The sequence below is a fragment of the Cupressus sempervirens genome, chromosome 5, assembly GCF_028749045.1.
Source record: "Cupressus sempervirens isolate cs-2001-9-10 chromosome 5, ASM2874904v1, whole genome shotgun sequence".
Taxonomy (NCBI): domain Eukaryota; kingdom Viridiplantae; phylum Streptophyta; class Pinopsida; order Cupressales; family Cupressaceae; genus Cupressus; species Cupressus sempervirens.
The window spans coordinates 318,972,122-318,986,726 of NC_143122.1; the positions used below are offsets into that span (position 1 = coordinate 318,972,122).

At 33.8% G+C, this 14,605-nt stretch overlaps 1 protein-coding gene across 2 annotated transcripts in view; it reads right to left on the minus strand.

Annotated features, from left to right (window-relative positions):
- The window catches only part of NRPA2 (nuclear RNA polymerase A2), a 294,138-nt gene that overhangs the window by 96,645 nt on the left and 182,888 nt on the right, over positions 1 to 14,605 (minus strand). For both annotated transcript variants that reach the window (XM_089830051.1, XM_089830050.1), the window contains exons 21-22: positions 6,654 to 6,757; positions 6,505 to 6,580 (exon numbers count right to left, since the gene is read on the minus strand). In XM_089830051.1, coding sequence (XP_089686177.1) covers positions 6,505 to 6,580; positions 6,654 to 6,757 — 180 coding nt within the window. The remainder of the gene's footprint in view (positions 1 to 6,504; positions 6,581 to 6,653; positions 6,758 to 14,605) is intronic.

Genomic DNA, 14,605 nt, shown 5'->3' on the forward strand with positions numbered 1-14,605 from the left:
ATTGATATTATATGTTGATGATTTATTAATCACAGGTGATGATCATCTTATAGATCAGTGCAAGAAAGATCTAACCAAAGAATTTGAGATGAAAGACTTGGGTCTTCTCCATTACTTCCTAGGATTGGAAGTACGACAGAATGCTGATAGTATCATACTGAATCAAGGAAAGTACACTTTAGATATCTTGAAGAAATTTGGAATGTGGAATTGCAAGTCCATGTCTTCTCCAATGGAGACTAATTTGCATAAACTTAAAGAAGCAGCTGCAGAATCACCTCCAATAGATTCTACTCTCTACAGGCAGATGATTGGGTCCTTGATGTACCTAGTAAATACAAGACCTGATATTTGCTATGTTGTTCATGCCTTAAGTCAGTTTATGTGTGAACCTAAGGAGATTCACCTAGTTGTTGTTAAACACATTATGAGATACTTACAAGGTACTCTTAATTATGAACTCAAATATGAGAAAGTTGCTTTAGATTTGCATGGATTCACTGATTCAGATTGGGGTGGAAGTATTAAAGACAGGAAAAGCACTTCAAGATGTTGTTTCAGTTTAGGATCAGCTATGATTTCATGGATATGCAGAGAGCAGTCTTCAGTAGCTCAAAGCTCCACAGAAGCTGAATATATTGCTGCAGCGATGGCCTCTCAAGAAGCAGTATGGCTGAGGAAGTTACTTGTGGGATTATTTGGGCAAGCCATGAATCCTACAATTATTCATTGTGATAATTAGAGTTCCATCAAGCTCTCAATGAATCCAGTTTTTCATGACAGATCCAAGCATATTGAAATTCCTTACCATTATGTAAGAGATATGGTAGACAGGAATTCTGTTAAATTGGAATACATTTGTACTGCAGATCAGACAGCAGACATACTCACCAAACCTCGATCTAGAGTAAAGATAGAACATTTCAGAAAGAGACTTGGTATGGTTGAGTTGTAATTCATTTGTACGCTTTTGATTATTAATAAAATAATAAATTTTATTTTGTCAAGCTATTGACTATTATGGGCTCCACCATGTGTAATCATTATTTAAGAGGTGACAATCTCTGAAATAATGAATACTTGTGCAAAAGGTGACGATCTCTTAGATAATGTACTCTACAGTAGATTTTACTATAAAATCCAATTGAGTTCTAGATCGTCTTGTGACATTGACATTGCTATGTTCATGGATCACAAATTGGATAAAGGAAGTTTTTTATTCCAGGTTTATCCTGTATTCTGGTAGATCTTATTGTGATTTAGAAATACCAATTTCTATGAGTCACAACATGTATCTTACCACTAGTAGCAGTGATGTGTCATATCACACGTTTAGTGATATGACTTTGTATCATGTGTTCTATGATACTACATACTAAGAAGTGACGGACAGATATAGAGTATTAATTCTTGCTTAACATCTGTATTGATGTTGCTAGATATGATATCTCTCTGTAGGATTATCAAGTTAAGAGGGAGTGTTAAGAAAGTAACCTGTATAATACTACAGGTCTGTTAGTATAGGCTGTACCATCTTGTATGCATAATATATGTCCAAAGATTGGCAAATAATACCTTTATATATTCTCTATAGGTACTGGTGATTCTCATATTGGTGTTATTGTTTTGAGTTTAACTAAACTAATGATTAGTTGTGTTTATTCTTGACATAATACTGGAAATCGCCGATTTAGGGTTAATTTTGTTTTATTGCCTAAACTAAGGGATATGTCCCTTGAGGGACATATACTCTAGATTGGATATATATAGGGTTGAGAATGTAGTTTGGAGAACACACAATACCATTCTTCTTCCCACGAATACATGGCAAAGTTGTTCAATCACAAGAGTTCAAACTTAGAGGCCTGGACCTGCAGTCATCATAAATATATCTGCCTCAAAAGATCTTAACATACAAATTGTTGAAAGGATCAATCACATCAACTCTAAGTTTGTCTTCAAGGCTCCGAGTTTGCAGAACTGTATAGAAGTATCTTTAGTATTAGTCCACTCTTAAGGAACACTATTTTTTTCAAAACTTTAAGGTTCCAACTAAATCTTTGGCCACAAAAAACCCAAAACCTCTAAGGAGTGCCAAGTTCTATACCCAAGCAAACATTAGTTTATTATAACCTCAATTTCGCTCTATTTTCTATATGTCCTTTCTGTTATCCATCCACTCCCAATTGTATTATAACTTCATAATAGCATTTTATATCAGAATATGCTAGCAAGCAAGCAATTGAATATCATTTCAGTTGCATTTCTGAGTTGTACCTATGAACACATATTTAGTAAACTTTATATGGATAAGTAAACCCTCTTGGTTCCACATACTAGAGAAAGACTGGGGAAGAAAGAGAGGATAAGTTGATAGTGGTGTTCTTTCAACGGAAACTAACACTGAAAACAATGGTCTCACATCCTCAAGGCTTCTAGAAGATAAGGAACCAAGCAAAGCTAATCAATTAACTTGAAGAAGGCAAAGAGAGAATGAGCCTCCCTCAACAGGCAATAGAACCTCCCTCTCATCTCAGAGTAAATAGAACACCTAAAAATGAAGTGTGTCTCTAACTCCACCTCTTCCAAACTACAAATATGGAAAACCCTATCCTCCCTATCCAACTAATGGTCAGTCTAGATGGATAGTCAATGTGATCCCAATCTGAAAGATAGGAGGCAAATATAGAGAGAATGTGACCAACATCAAGAGAGGAAGGGGGTGGACAATAATCCCATCCTCAATCTGTAAAAAGTGCTCAACATTAAAAATAAAAATCCCAAGGAAAAGCCCCTCTTTGGAACAACCCAAGTAGTGTGTATATATTGTCTGCAATTTTTTGTCCCCACATGCATAGTCAGCTCCTCTCTAGAAGGGAGGAGAGGACGAGAAGCATCTAATGAGTGTGAGAAAGGAGGAAGGCAATCAATCTCAATCTCGATCAAACTCTGAAGAGTTGAGGCCTGAGAAAACCAACAAAGAGCATGGCTCAAGGAGATAGAAGCCACAATAACCTCCAAGGATCACAAGGCCAGATAGGACATCAAATACTTCTGAAAGTTCACCATAACATTATCTCTACTAACAACACCTTTGCATTCAAAGCTAACGGTGAGTTCTTTACTTAAGGTAGTAATCAACAAAAATCAATTCTAGAATTGAAACTTTGGTTATGGTACTACTTACTTTAACGTTAATCATAAGGAATTTGTCCCATGTAACCATTATTTATACAATGCCAATCAATTAAGAGCGTGTAAAGGGAATCCAAATTACAAGCCCTTAAGTGGGTATCCATCAAAACTTCGTAAATAAGCCTATGACTAAATATATGGTTTACAAAACTTTGGAAACCCAATTTTGTAGGACATGCTCCTATAGTGTCAAGGCATGCAGCCCAACTGGTGAAGTGTGTTGATTGCTTTCAGAGTTGACATGCAGCGGAGTCTTCTTTAATATCCCAATATTTTTGTGATGTAAGTAAATGGGCAAGGAAAAAAGCACATAGCTTGTCTTTGTATATAATTTGCATTTTCACATAGTAGAGAAATAATCTTGTGATAGATGGAGCTTGGTAATCACCAAGACATCCATCCACAGTGTAGACACCCTAGCTATGATGACATCTACAAGTGACCAAAGATTATCACTTGTACATACCACCACTGCTTCTCAGCTATATGATGGACTGATGACTTGATGATTTGTTGTTGCAACCATCATCTTGTGATCACCATCATATTGTGCACTGCATTTGGATTGGATATGCAAATGCCATAAACATGCATGCATCCATCCATGACATCCCATATACTCCATCATTTACATATGCATAATATTCATTGTAATATATAGATATACAGTCGATGTATAACCATGCCAGACATACATACATCCATACCAGTGGAGTTGCATGATCATGCCATCTCATTATAACATCATTGCCTCATTTCATAATTGCCTTGATCATAATCACATGTAAAGAGCCCTGCTGGATCACTCTAAAACTGTCTTAAAGAATGGCCTTTTTGTGTTTTTGAAATTTTGCAATTTTTTTGTTGTTTTGGATATATGATTTTTTTAATTTTTTCAGAATATAGAGATAAGAAATTGACAACAACTAACTACCCTCTTATTTGCAATAATTACAATTAAGTCTTGAACTATGCAATTAACTGATTGTATTAAAACCTGGTAAGTAAGACGATCAATGTTGAAACATTGTGCTTGATGGAGAATATGAATTAACACACCCAGAAATGTAACTCTGCCTCATGATGGTTAAAAGCAGGTCTCCAGAATATGGTGCTGACCATATAACCAGATAGTGGCAAGAATACCAAATGCTGCTGTAGCAGATCGCAGCCCAATAATGACTTATAACGGCAGTAATTGATGTTGATTCTTCGGAAAATCCAAACGCCTAATGGACATCCAGCCTATCTCCAACTTGCAACATTGATTATTATCAGTTCCTCACAAAACCCTTCGATTCCTTCCTTGGACTTCCTTGGAATCGGAGACCAGAATTCTGTAAAGGCATGATTCAGTCACAATGAGAGCCGATTCAAAGTGCAGAACAGATTTGGATGAAACTTCCAATTTCCCCAAACTCCACGCCAAAGTTCTTGAGCTCTTAGAACTTCCAACTATTCCTCTTCTCAGCAGTCACGTCACCTTTCGAGCATGGACTGATTCAAAATTTCAAACTCAAATGACAGCAGTAGCATCCACAATTCATTGGCATTGAATTCCAACTCAAAGTGCAGAAAATAACGAGGGCAATTCAGAATTCTCTCACAGCTTCAAACCCTCAACAAAAACTCCATTAAAATAACAAATGCGTAGAGATAATAGAATGAACGAATTCATCTCATGAGCCTTCCTTTTATAGCATTTCAATCCAAAAAGCTTCTCCTTCACACCTTTCACTTAAAAGGCTCCATGCTCACATTTTTAACTTAAAAGGCTTAAAGCTCACACTTTTCACTTAAATTATGATTTTGCATTTGGAAGCATATTCAGCTTTTAAATATAATAACTCATTTACAACTTAATGGCTAGGGTATTTTTGTGCACACTTTTCACTAAAGAGGTTTCTTGGACACACCATTCAATTAGAACAATAAAACCATAAAGTTATTTAATTAAGTCAAACTTGACAAGTAACCTCCACTATGCACCTTATTATCAAAGCTCAATGAAATACTGATATAGCCTGGATTCAAGGCCTTGCTATTGCACTGCCAAAAATGAAAATCCTCTCCTAAACTTACCAAATAGTAAGCCACACAAACAGAGACCCTCAAATCGAGGTGTCAACTCATGAGGCTCGCAATGATGAGCTGACATACCAATGCTCCAAGGACTTGCTAAATTGGGGACATTATGTTATTGTTGCATAATCATATCTGCATCCTAAATCACAATTGCATTGTGTATCCATATGTTTCCATACTAATTCCATTACATTACCACACTTAGCCAATCCATACATTATTGTGTGTATCCGCACTGAACCAACTCATCCATTGTTGCATTAGTGTGTGTTACCACACTTAGCAGATTCTCAAAATCAGGCTTGCACTAAAAATGCATTACATATGATTAATGTCATTCACCGCGATAATCACCCTAATTATTCCAAAAAATAATAATGACTTCATTTTTTATTATTATGTTGAGAGGTGACTATTTCTTCATGCCTCCTCAATTGATTGATCATGTATACATGGAGATCATCATTGCAAGAAAACATTGAAATATATATATATCAGAGATGACATCATCCCAGAAGCATAATCGATTCAAGATATATCAAATATGGCTTCATTATTGGCACATAGAGATAAAGCTTGATCAAACAAAGCCTATGCAATACCCATTTATTATTGTACCCAATAATCTCTGCATTAGAGACAACATTGCCATTGCGTCAACCTATATAGCAGCATGGATCACTTGCATATATCAGATACGGCATTTTAGGTTACCAGTATATATTTCATTGCAATATCAGATACAGCTCATCGTGAAAATTGTTATGCAATCATTCTAATTGATTGGAAGCATAGGCATTTGGAATTAATATCTATTTTCATTATATTTAGCATATGCATTTGGAATTAATATTCATTTCCATTGAACTAAGCATTTGCATTTGGAAACAAGAATTAAAAATTAAGTATCTTATCATTATCAACTTGAGTTATAATTATAGAATTGTGGAAAGTCAAGTAGTGTCTCAATTTAGATAAAAAGGCACATTACATCTTCCCAATGCTGAATGAAACATAACATGGGGTTTAAACAAGGAAAGTGTCACACATGAAATAAGTATTTTAGCTGTGGTAACTTAAAAAGCTAATTTTACCTTAATTTTTTATTTAGAAGATATAGCATCCAGAAAGAAAAATTGAATTCTGAATAGATAATATCTATTATTCCTAGAAAAAAACCACGCAATTCCAATTCTAGAACGGTTAAAACTCAAATAAACAAACCTGGTAGATTTGTCCATGGCACATCCCACGCTCGACAGAAGATTTATTCAGAATCATTGCATCTTCCATATCATACCTGTAAAATCTTTATTGTCACAATGTAACAGTATAAATGTGTAAGAAGAAAGAACTTACAGTTAATGTCTTACCCTGTATAAGCAAGTACAGCAACAATCGCATTTGTACCCGTAGGAAACTCATCAATGTCATACTTTTTGTAACCTATTGTACGAGCAATAGGTGTTTGAGGCGTCTGTTTAAAAAAATGTCATATAATAATCAAATTACTCTTAGAATTATCAGAAAACTTAGGCGTCTGTTAAAAAAAATGTCATAGAATCATCAAATTACTCTTAGAATTATCAGAAAACTTACTCCCATGATGACATTTGATGAATGAACGTCAAAATTAGAAGAAAATCTGAACTAAAAAGAAAAATAAAATCATAAAAGCAAATGTCAAGACTAAAACGTTCGATGAAAATGTCAAGTCAGATATTGATAGGCTGTGGGCTCCAGAATCTTGATGGTTACGTTAAAAGACAGAATTAGCCAAGGTGTATTATAATGGATCTTAGATCTTATTCATGTATTGTATTCAAAATGGATACAAATATATCCAAAAACATAAAAAATTATAAATGAAATATTAAACGAGTACATTAGATTCTTTGAGGATATTGCAATCACAAAACATAGCATTAAACAGTATGATATCACAGGGTAAAAATGTCAACTTCCACAAAAGCTCCATTTCAAATCTCAACAGAAATGATGGTGTTAAAATTAGAAAAAATATAACATCCAGCTCACTAGATGTGGCATACCCCTGTAGATGATGTCAGCTGCAAGTTCAAAAAGAATTTTACAGCACACCAAGCTCTCGCGAATGACAAGAAGTTGGAGATCAAATCAAACCACAGAAAATAGGTGCAGTTTCTAAACTATAATCATTAACAATAACATCAGCCCTAAAAAGTTTGGAAATGACGAATGATATCTGAACAACTAAAGTATTGAACAATTAAAAAATTTATAGTTTATTATATAGTTATACTTTCATCAGAAAAAATTGTTGGACTAACTGCCAACTTTCCCCTTTGAGATTCGTGACATGGCTTAAATGACTCTTGTGTTCTATAAGTCTAGTGTTTGTATCGAGCATTGACAAGTTAATCATCTAGTGCAACGGAAACCCTAGCTTGTAACAAGTGGTATTAGAGCTTGGTCACAAGTTCGAATCTCCTTGGGTAACAATGAAGGGAAATTGTTGGACTAACTGCCAACATCCCCCTTCAGGATTTTTGACATGGCTTAATTGCCTCTTGTGTTTTATAAGTCTAGTGATTGTGTCAAGCATTGACAAGTCAAATCTTTTGGTGCAATGGCAACCCTAACTTGTAACAAAAATAGCATTCAAGACTTAAAATTAGCTTCATAGTTAAAATACCAGACAGGAGGCCAAAATTTTAAGCCATGAGACTAATTTTTAAACTCGGCATCTACGTTGTAAAATCATAAAATCAACTTAAATAACTACAACATATCATTAAAAGATCAACAGAAATATATTTAATTCTTGCATAGCTATGAAAATTATTTAAAATTGTTCAAATCCATAGCAGTGGGAAAATTGGAAAAAGAAATATAATTGAGTGTGAATTTTTTGTTCTATGAGCTGGAGAAGTTTTGGAGAACACTTGACAAGTTCTTGCAGATAAATCAAAAAGAAGTTATTAGTCAACTGACTTCCTTAAGATCTTTTAGATAACTCACTTCATAAAAACTTATCAGTTACTGTTTTAAAAGTTATAAAATATTACCCATTGTCTAATGACATTTCAATTCCAAAATAGTATTTTTACTTACAAAAAGAAGTTCAATGACACTTCCAAGGATTTCTTTCAAAATTAAGACCATTTCTATTGTAGAAATACTACCAAGCAACAAAGGTAATGCTTTTGGTGAGCATGTTGTAGAACATTTTTAAAGCAAACACAAAATTCCACAGCATGCTTCAATAAAAATATTGAAATAATGTTCATATTGCTTTAGCTTGGAAATGTTAAAACTTAAATGACATATTGTAGTGACCTAGGAAATCTCAATCAAAAAAAAATTTCTTCCCATGATAGCTAAGTCCATTTCATCCCTTCTAAACCAAGAGAACAAATAACAAACAAATGTCTATTTGCATGTCCATCCTCAAGTACATTGCATGGTCTTGGCCTAGCATGTTTAATACATATTGCCAACCATGTAAGTTTGGTTGATGATTTCATTCCACTCTAATGGAATGTCAACTAGATAGTCAAAACCAAAGCTCTAATGTTTCCAACATCCCCCTTTGAGATTCATGACATGGCTTAACTGCCCCTTGTGTTCTATAAGTCTACTAATTGTATTGGGTAGTGACAAGTTGATCTTTTGGTGAAACTACAACCCTAACTTGTAACACAGGCCAAAATTTTAAGCCATGAGGCTAATTTTTTTACTCGGCTTCTACGTAAATTATAAATTTATAAAATCAACTTAAATAACTACAACATATCATTAAAAGATCAACAAAAATATATTTAATTCTTGCATAGCTAGGAAAATTATTTAAAATTGTTCAAATCCATAGCAGTGGGAAAATTTGGAAAAAGAAACATAATTGAGTGTGAAAAAAAGTTTTCTATGAGCTGAAGAAGTTTTGGACAACACTTGACAAGTACTTAAAAATAAATCAACAAGAAGTTATTAGTCAACTAACTCCCTTCAGAACTTTTAGATAACTCACATCATAAAAACTTATCAGCTACTGTTAAAAAAAATTATAAAAATATTACATATTGTCTAATGACATTTCAATTCCAAAATAGTATTTTTACTTACTTAAAAGATGTTCATTGACACTTCCAAGGATTTCTTTCAAGATTAAGACCATTTCTATTCTAGAAATATACTACCAGGCCACAAATATATCACACTTGAAAGGTAATGCTTTTGTTGAGCATGTTGTTGAACATTTTTTTATGCAAACACAAAATTCAACGGCATGCTTCAAGAAAAAAATTGAAATAATGCTCATATTGCTTTAGTTTGGAAATGTTAAAGCTTAAATGGTATATCGTAGTTGCACAGTCCCATTAAAGTTGAAATTTTTTAACCTAGGAGATTTCAATCAAAAACAAATTTTCTTCCCATGATCGCCAAGTCCATCTCATCCCTTCTCAAACTAGAGAACAAATAACAAAACAATGTCTATTTGCATATTCATCCTCAAGTACTTTGCATGGTCTTGGCCTAGCCCGTTTAATAGTTATTGCTAACCATGTAAGTTTGCCCGATGATTTCATTCCACTCTAATGGAGTGTCAACTAGATAGTCAAAACCAGAGCTCTAATGTCTCTCCCTGCCCTTCAGATTCGATAAGCATTCCAGTAAATGCAACATTTTACAAACAATATGACTTCTATTATTAATAGAAACATCAGCTAGTGTTAAATTTTGTATAAACATATTGTTAAAAGATTTTTTAAAAATTCAGATTTTGATCTATCTATGTCCTTTTAAATTTTCAGAATATAATTCTTACTAATCTATCTATCTTATCTGCAGGTTGTAATCAGAATATAGATAAACTTGTTCTTGTCAAATGTAGAAGAGATGCTAACTCAATATTGAAAACAATACTGCTTATCATTTCTCAGGTCTGAATCTGATTTAATGATACTCAATCTCCAAGAGGTAGAACATTAATTGATTTCGATGTCTTTCTTTGGAGATCGGATCTGCATTATATACTCATGGAAGAGGCATGTTCCATGAGTGGACATGTCTCCACAAAAGTGGAGGCATGCCCGTTCATGGAATGCCTATTGAATGTGCCTTTTCATTTCAGTTTAGGCACCCAATCACTAATCGGGATTTATACACGAGTTATGACTTAGCAAACATCAATGTTTATCAAGTAAAATCTGAAGTTATCTTGCACAAACAAATATCCGATCTGAATCACCAATAATAAATGCTCAATCGGGATTATGAATGGAGTGTGAAATAACAATAATCTGCAAGTAATAATGCAGATCAATAATATACTTCACACTTATGATTGTTTCAATCAGGTATAAGAATGATAATCAACTAGTTCAAATGATGATATAGTTCTGAATAATTAATTGTGTGCATATCATAGTTCCAAGACTCTGCGAGTTAGGGCAGGACTCGCTGAGTCTGAGCCAAAGTACATCAAAATGAGCCAGATTGCCTCTAGCCTCGAACTCGGTAGAGTCTTAACAGAGTTGCCATGGACTCGCCAAGTCCAAGGACTCGCATGAATTGCCGAGTCCCAAGCTCAAGACTCTCACCAGCAATAGGACTTGTAAAGTGCAAAAATAATAAAATAAAAGAGTTAAGTTATTTTTTTGTGCTTTGTATAATACCTATTTGACCTAAAAAGGTCATTCCATCCTTTGCTAATGCTTGTGATAGAGAGAAAAGAGTTAGAGAGACTATTGGGGTTTTGAGAGAGAAATTAGCAAACCGTTTGGCTCTCCCATATTGATTGTTAATTGTTTGTGCAACTTTCTAGCTTGCATTCGCTCTCCCATATTGGTTGTTGTTTGTTTGTCCAACTCTGTAGCTTGCACTTAAGCATTGAGAGGAGCTAAAGGATGCATTTGGAGGAAACTTCTGCAAACTTACTTTTGGTTCCATCGATTTCATAATCCATGAATATTGTAGGCATTTTACAGTGATACTATATTTAAACTTTATATTATGTTATTCCGATTTTTCCTTCAGAATTTTGCTTTTATACATATTTGATCTATGCAAAATTGTGTATGTGTATTAAGTAGCTTCTATTTATCTCAATTATTGTGTATTTGATGTTGATTGACTAAAATAAGCATGAAAAAATCTTTAAATCCTTAAAAAACTTTGAATTTCATGAGTTTTTCAATTTTCCGAGTCCTTGCCGAGTCCGAGTCTGCGAATTTTGACTTTCCAAGTCAAAGGCGAGTCCAAGTCTCATAACACTGAAGCATATATATCAGTATACACAATGTCTACTAATATATATGCATACATACATGTATATTTATATATATACACACACACACACACATTATGTTCCCCTAAATTTCTAGGACGGGGGGGGGGGGAAACGGGTTTCTGGGATAGCAAAATTTTTTGCTAATTTTCGAGACTAGGGGAGACAGCAAACAGGGACAATTATATATATAGGAAAATTGTATAATATACACTGAAATTTGCAAATATACATGGCATTCATATGAAACTAAGCACAAAGCATGTCATTTAAACATTATAGAACCTTAAGATACACCATTTGAATGTCATCTAAGAAATAATAACCGATTCAGTACTCAATTATCAATATGTGAACAAAAATTTAAGTTTAGCAATGAACAATATCATAGAAATATGGAAATCCAAATATGCCCATGTTAAGTGAAAGGATCTCTACAAATGTACTAAGCACTACCATTTATTTCTGTGTTCTAAATGCAGATTTGAAGGTTATATAAGTATCCATAGAAGAGACATGTCTTTTTGGTAATACATTAATAAATCATTAACTAGACAATATTAATATTAATATATTATATATATAATAACATATAATATATTATATATATAAGTAGACATAAGAGGGTTTGTCTAATTTCTAATTGACTAATAACCATAGAAGAATTGTCTCTATGACAGTTCAATCCGACTGAAGCTACAACATTAACACTCCCTCTTAGCTAGGGAGGATTGTTATAGAACACACTAAACTCTCAAGCATACAGAGAGATATCATCTCAATATGATATTCTTAGAATGACATATTTAAGGATATCAACATATATCCATCAACTTAGATGTTATCTTTCAATAACATCCAAAGTGATTCAACAAAAAATATCAATTTTATGATATTCATCATACTTATATTCTTTTTGTTATATTTTAGAAAGATGAGTTATCTAATCTCCAGCACTCTGGGACAACTACTAAATGTAGTCTATCAGATAACAAGTAATCAAAATGTCATGATCTTCAGCACTCTGGGACAGCAACTTAATGTAGTCTATCATGAAATCATAATATCCAGCACTACGAGACAACAACTTCATGTAGTCAATCATGATAATAGGTCAGGCCATTGTTAAGATTGTCACCGTACAATAGCAACCACACAAATACATCAATGAAAGATTGTCACCTTTCATTACATAATCCACATATGCAAAACAGTAATTCTCATGATATCCGCCATGAACCAAGTCAAAGGATGGATCCACCATACATTCTCCTAGAGGGTGCAACAAGGCTTTCACCTCAAGCTTGTATCTCACGAAGAATATACTACAAGGAATTTCACCTCGAACTTCTCCCTCTCAATTCGTTCAACTTTTTCCGTTCAAGGTTGCTTCTGATTGGAATGTCAAACTCCCTCTGAATTTGATATCACCCTTCTGACCTCCTCATACAAGGTTGTCTCCAATAAAGTGTCAGACTCCCTCTGAATCAAAATGATCAAGGTCATCAAAAGTTTGACTGAAGCATGAGATTTAGTTTTGCACAATATTTGGTAGCATGTTCAAGTATCTTTTCCTGCAAGAACATAATTTAGGCAAATAGTTCTTTATAGTATGTATAGATATACAATTAAGAGAGAGACTACAATGGGTATATAAATGTGATACTCAAAGATAAGAAATACTTATCTTTGCATAAATGGAAGATCTCCCCAAAGTGGCAATGGAACATTGTCTATCATTCCCTCCCACAATGTGAAGTTCCCACTCATATTTTTCAACAATTTTGCATCATATTCAAGTATGCAAAACTTCTTAGAATATGATTACTCTTTTAATCACTCTTGAATTATTGTCATAAGTTCATCTAAATGACCAATCTAGATCTTAGAAAAACATTCCATTGCAATTCACTCCCTCTTAATGGAAGAGCCTCTTGTCTTCTCTTTATTTCAAAGTCCCATATGCTATCACTCAACAACATTCCTAATGCATCGTTCTTCGTCCACTCATCAACATCCTTGATAAAGGTTGCTCCAATGAAGGCCCATATGCATCAAATCAAAAGGATGATTCAGATTTGAAAATCTAATGATGTCCCATGTAATGTCCCCGTTTTGCAAGTAATTTGATTTAATTAATTTAATTAATTAAGTTGTCCAAAATAATGAATATTTTATGAGGATGACTAATTAATTATTTTAATTAAACAAATAAGTGGTATTAAGTTAATTATTTATAAAGTTATCAAATAAATAAATATTAAAAGGTAACTTTATATTTAATTAATTTAATAAAGTGACTTAAATAAAATAATATATTATAAAGTCACTTAAATAAAAATAAAATAATTTTTGGAAGCTTCTAGATTTTGGGCCAACCTCTTGAGGAAAAAGTATAAATAGACATCATGGGCATCATTCTCATCATCCAAGAATTGTTGTTTGAATTGATGACTTTTTGGTGGTGGACAAGCCAGCTAGGGTTTCAGCCATTGGAGGACCCTTTGAGGACGAAAACCCTCATTGGTTACGCAATTTTGAGGCTGTGAAATACTAGCTGAATTATTGTTGATTGTGGGCTTTACTTCAAAAGTCCAATCTTGTGCTTCACGATGGAGATTATTTGAGTACAATAGTTGATGTATTATTGTACTTGCAACAACTGATGTATTGTTGCATTTGATGGAGAAGTTGCTTCAACAGTTGATGTATTGCTGAGATTGATTATGTTATTGAGCAGGATCATTACAGACCTTCATAATCTGTTGTCATGGAGGTTGATCAGCCTATGTGAGTCTCATGTTTTTGCTCATACCTTTCGATTGAGGAGGCCAATCATTCTAGGTATTGTTGCATTCAATTCCTATCGTCGAGACAATCATTTTAGGGGCAAATTGGAAGGCGTTTGGTGCTGCAATTAATTATCTAAATTTTTGCTAGGCAAAAACAGGGGCAGCAGCTTGAGTATTTTGACTTGAGCTTCGAAGGTGCCTATCACATTGGATTTTTATTGTTTCTTCATCAACAACATTGGGCGTCATCATTACCAGGTTCTTCTTG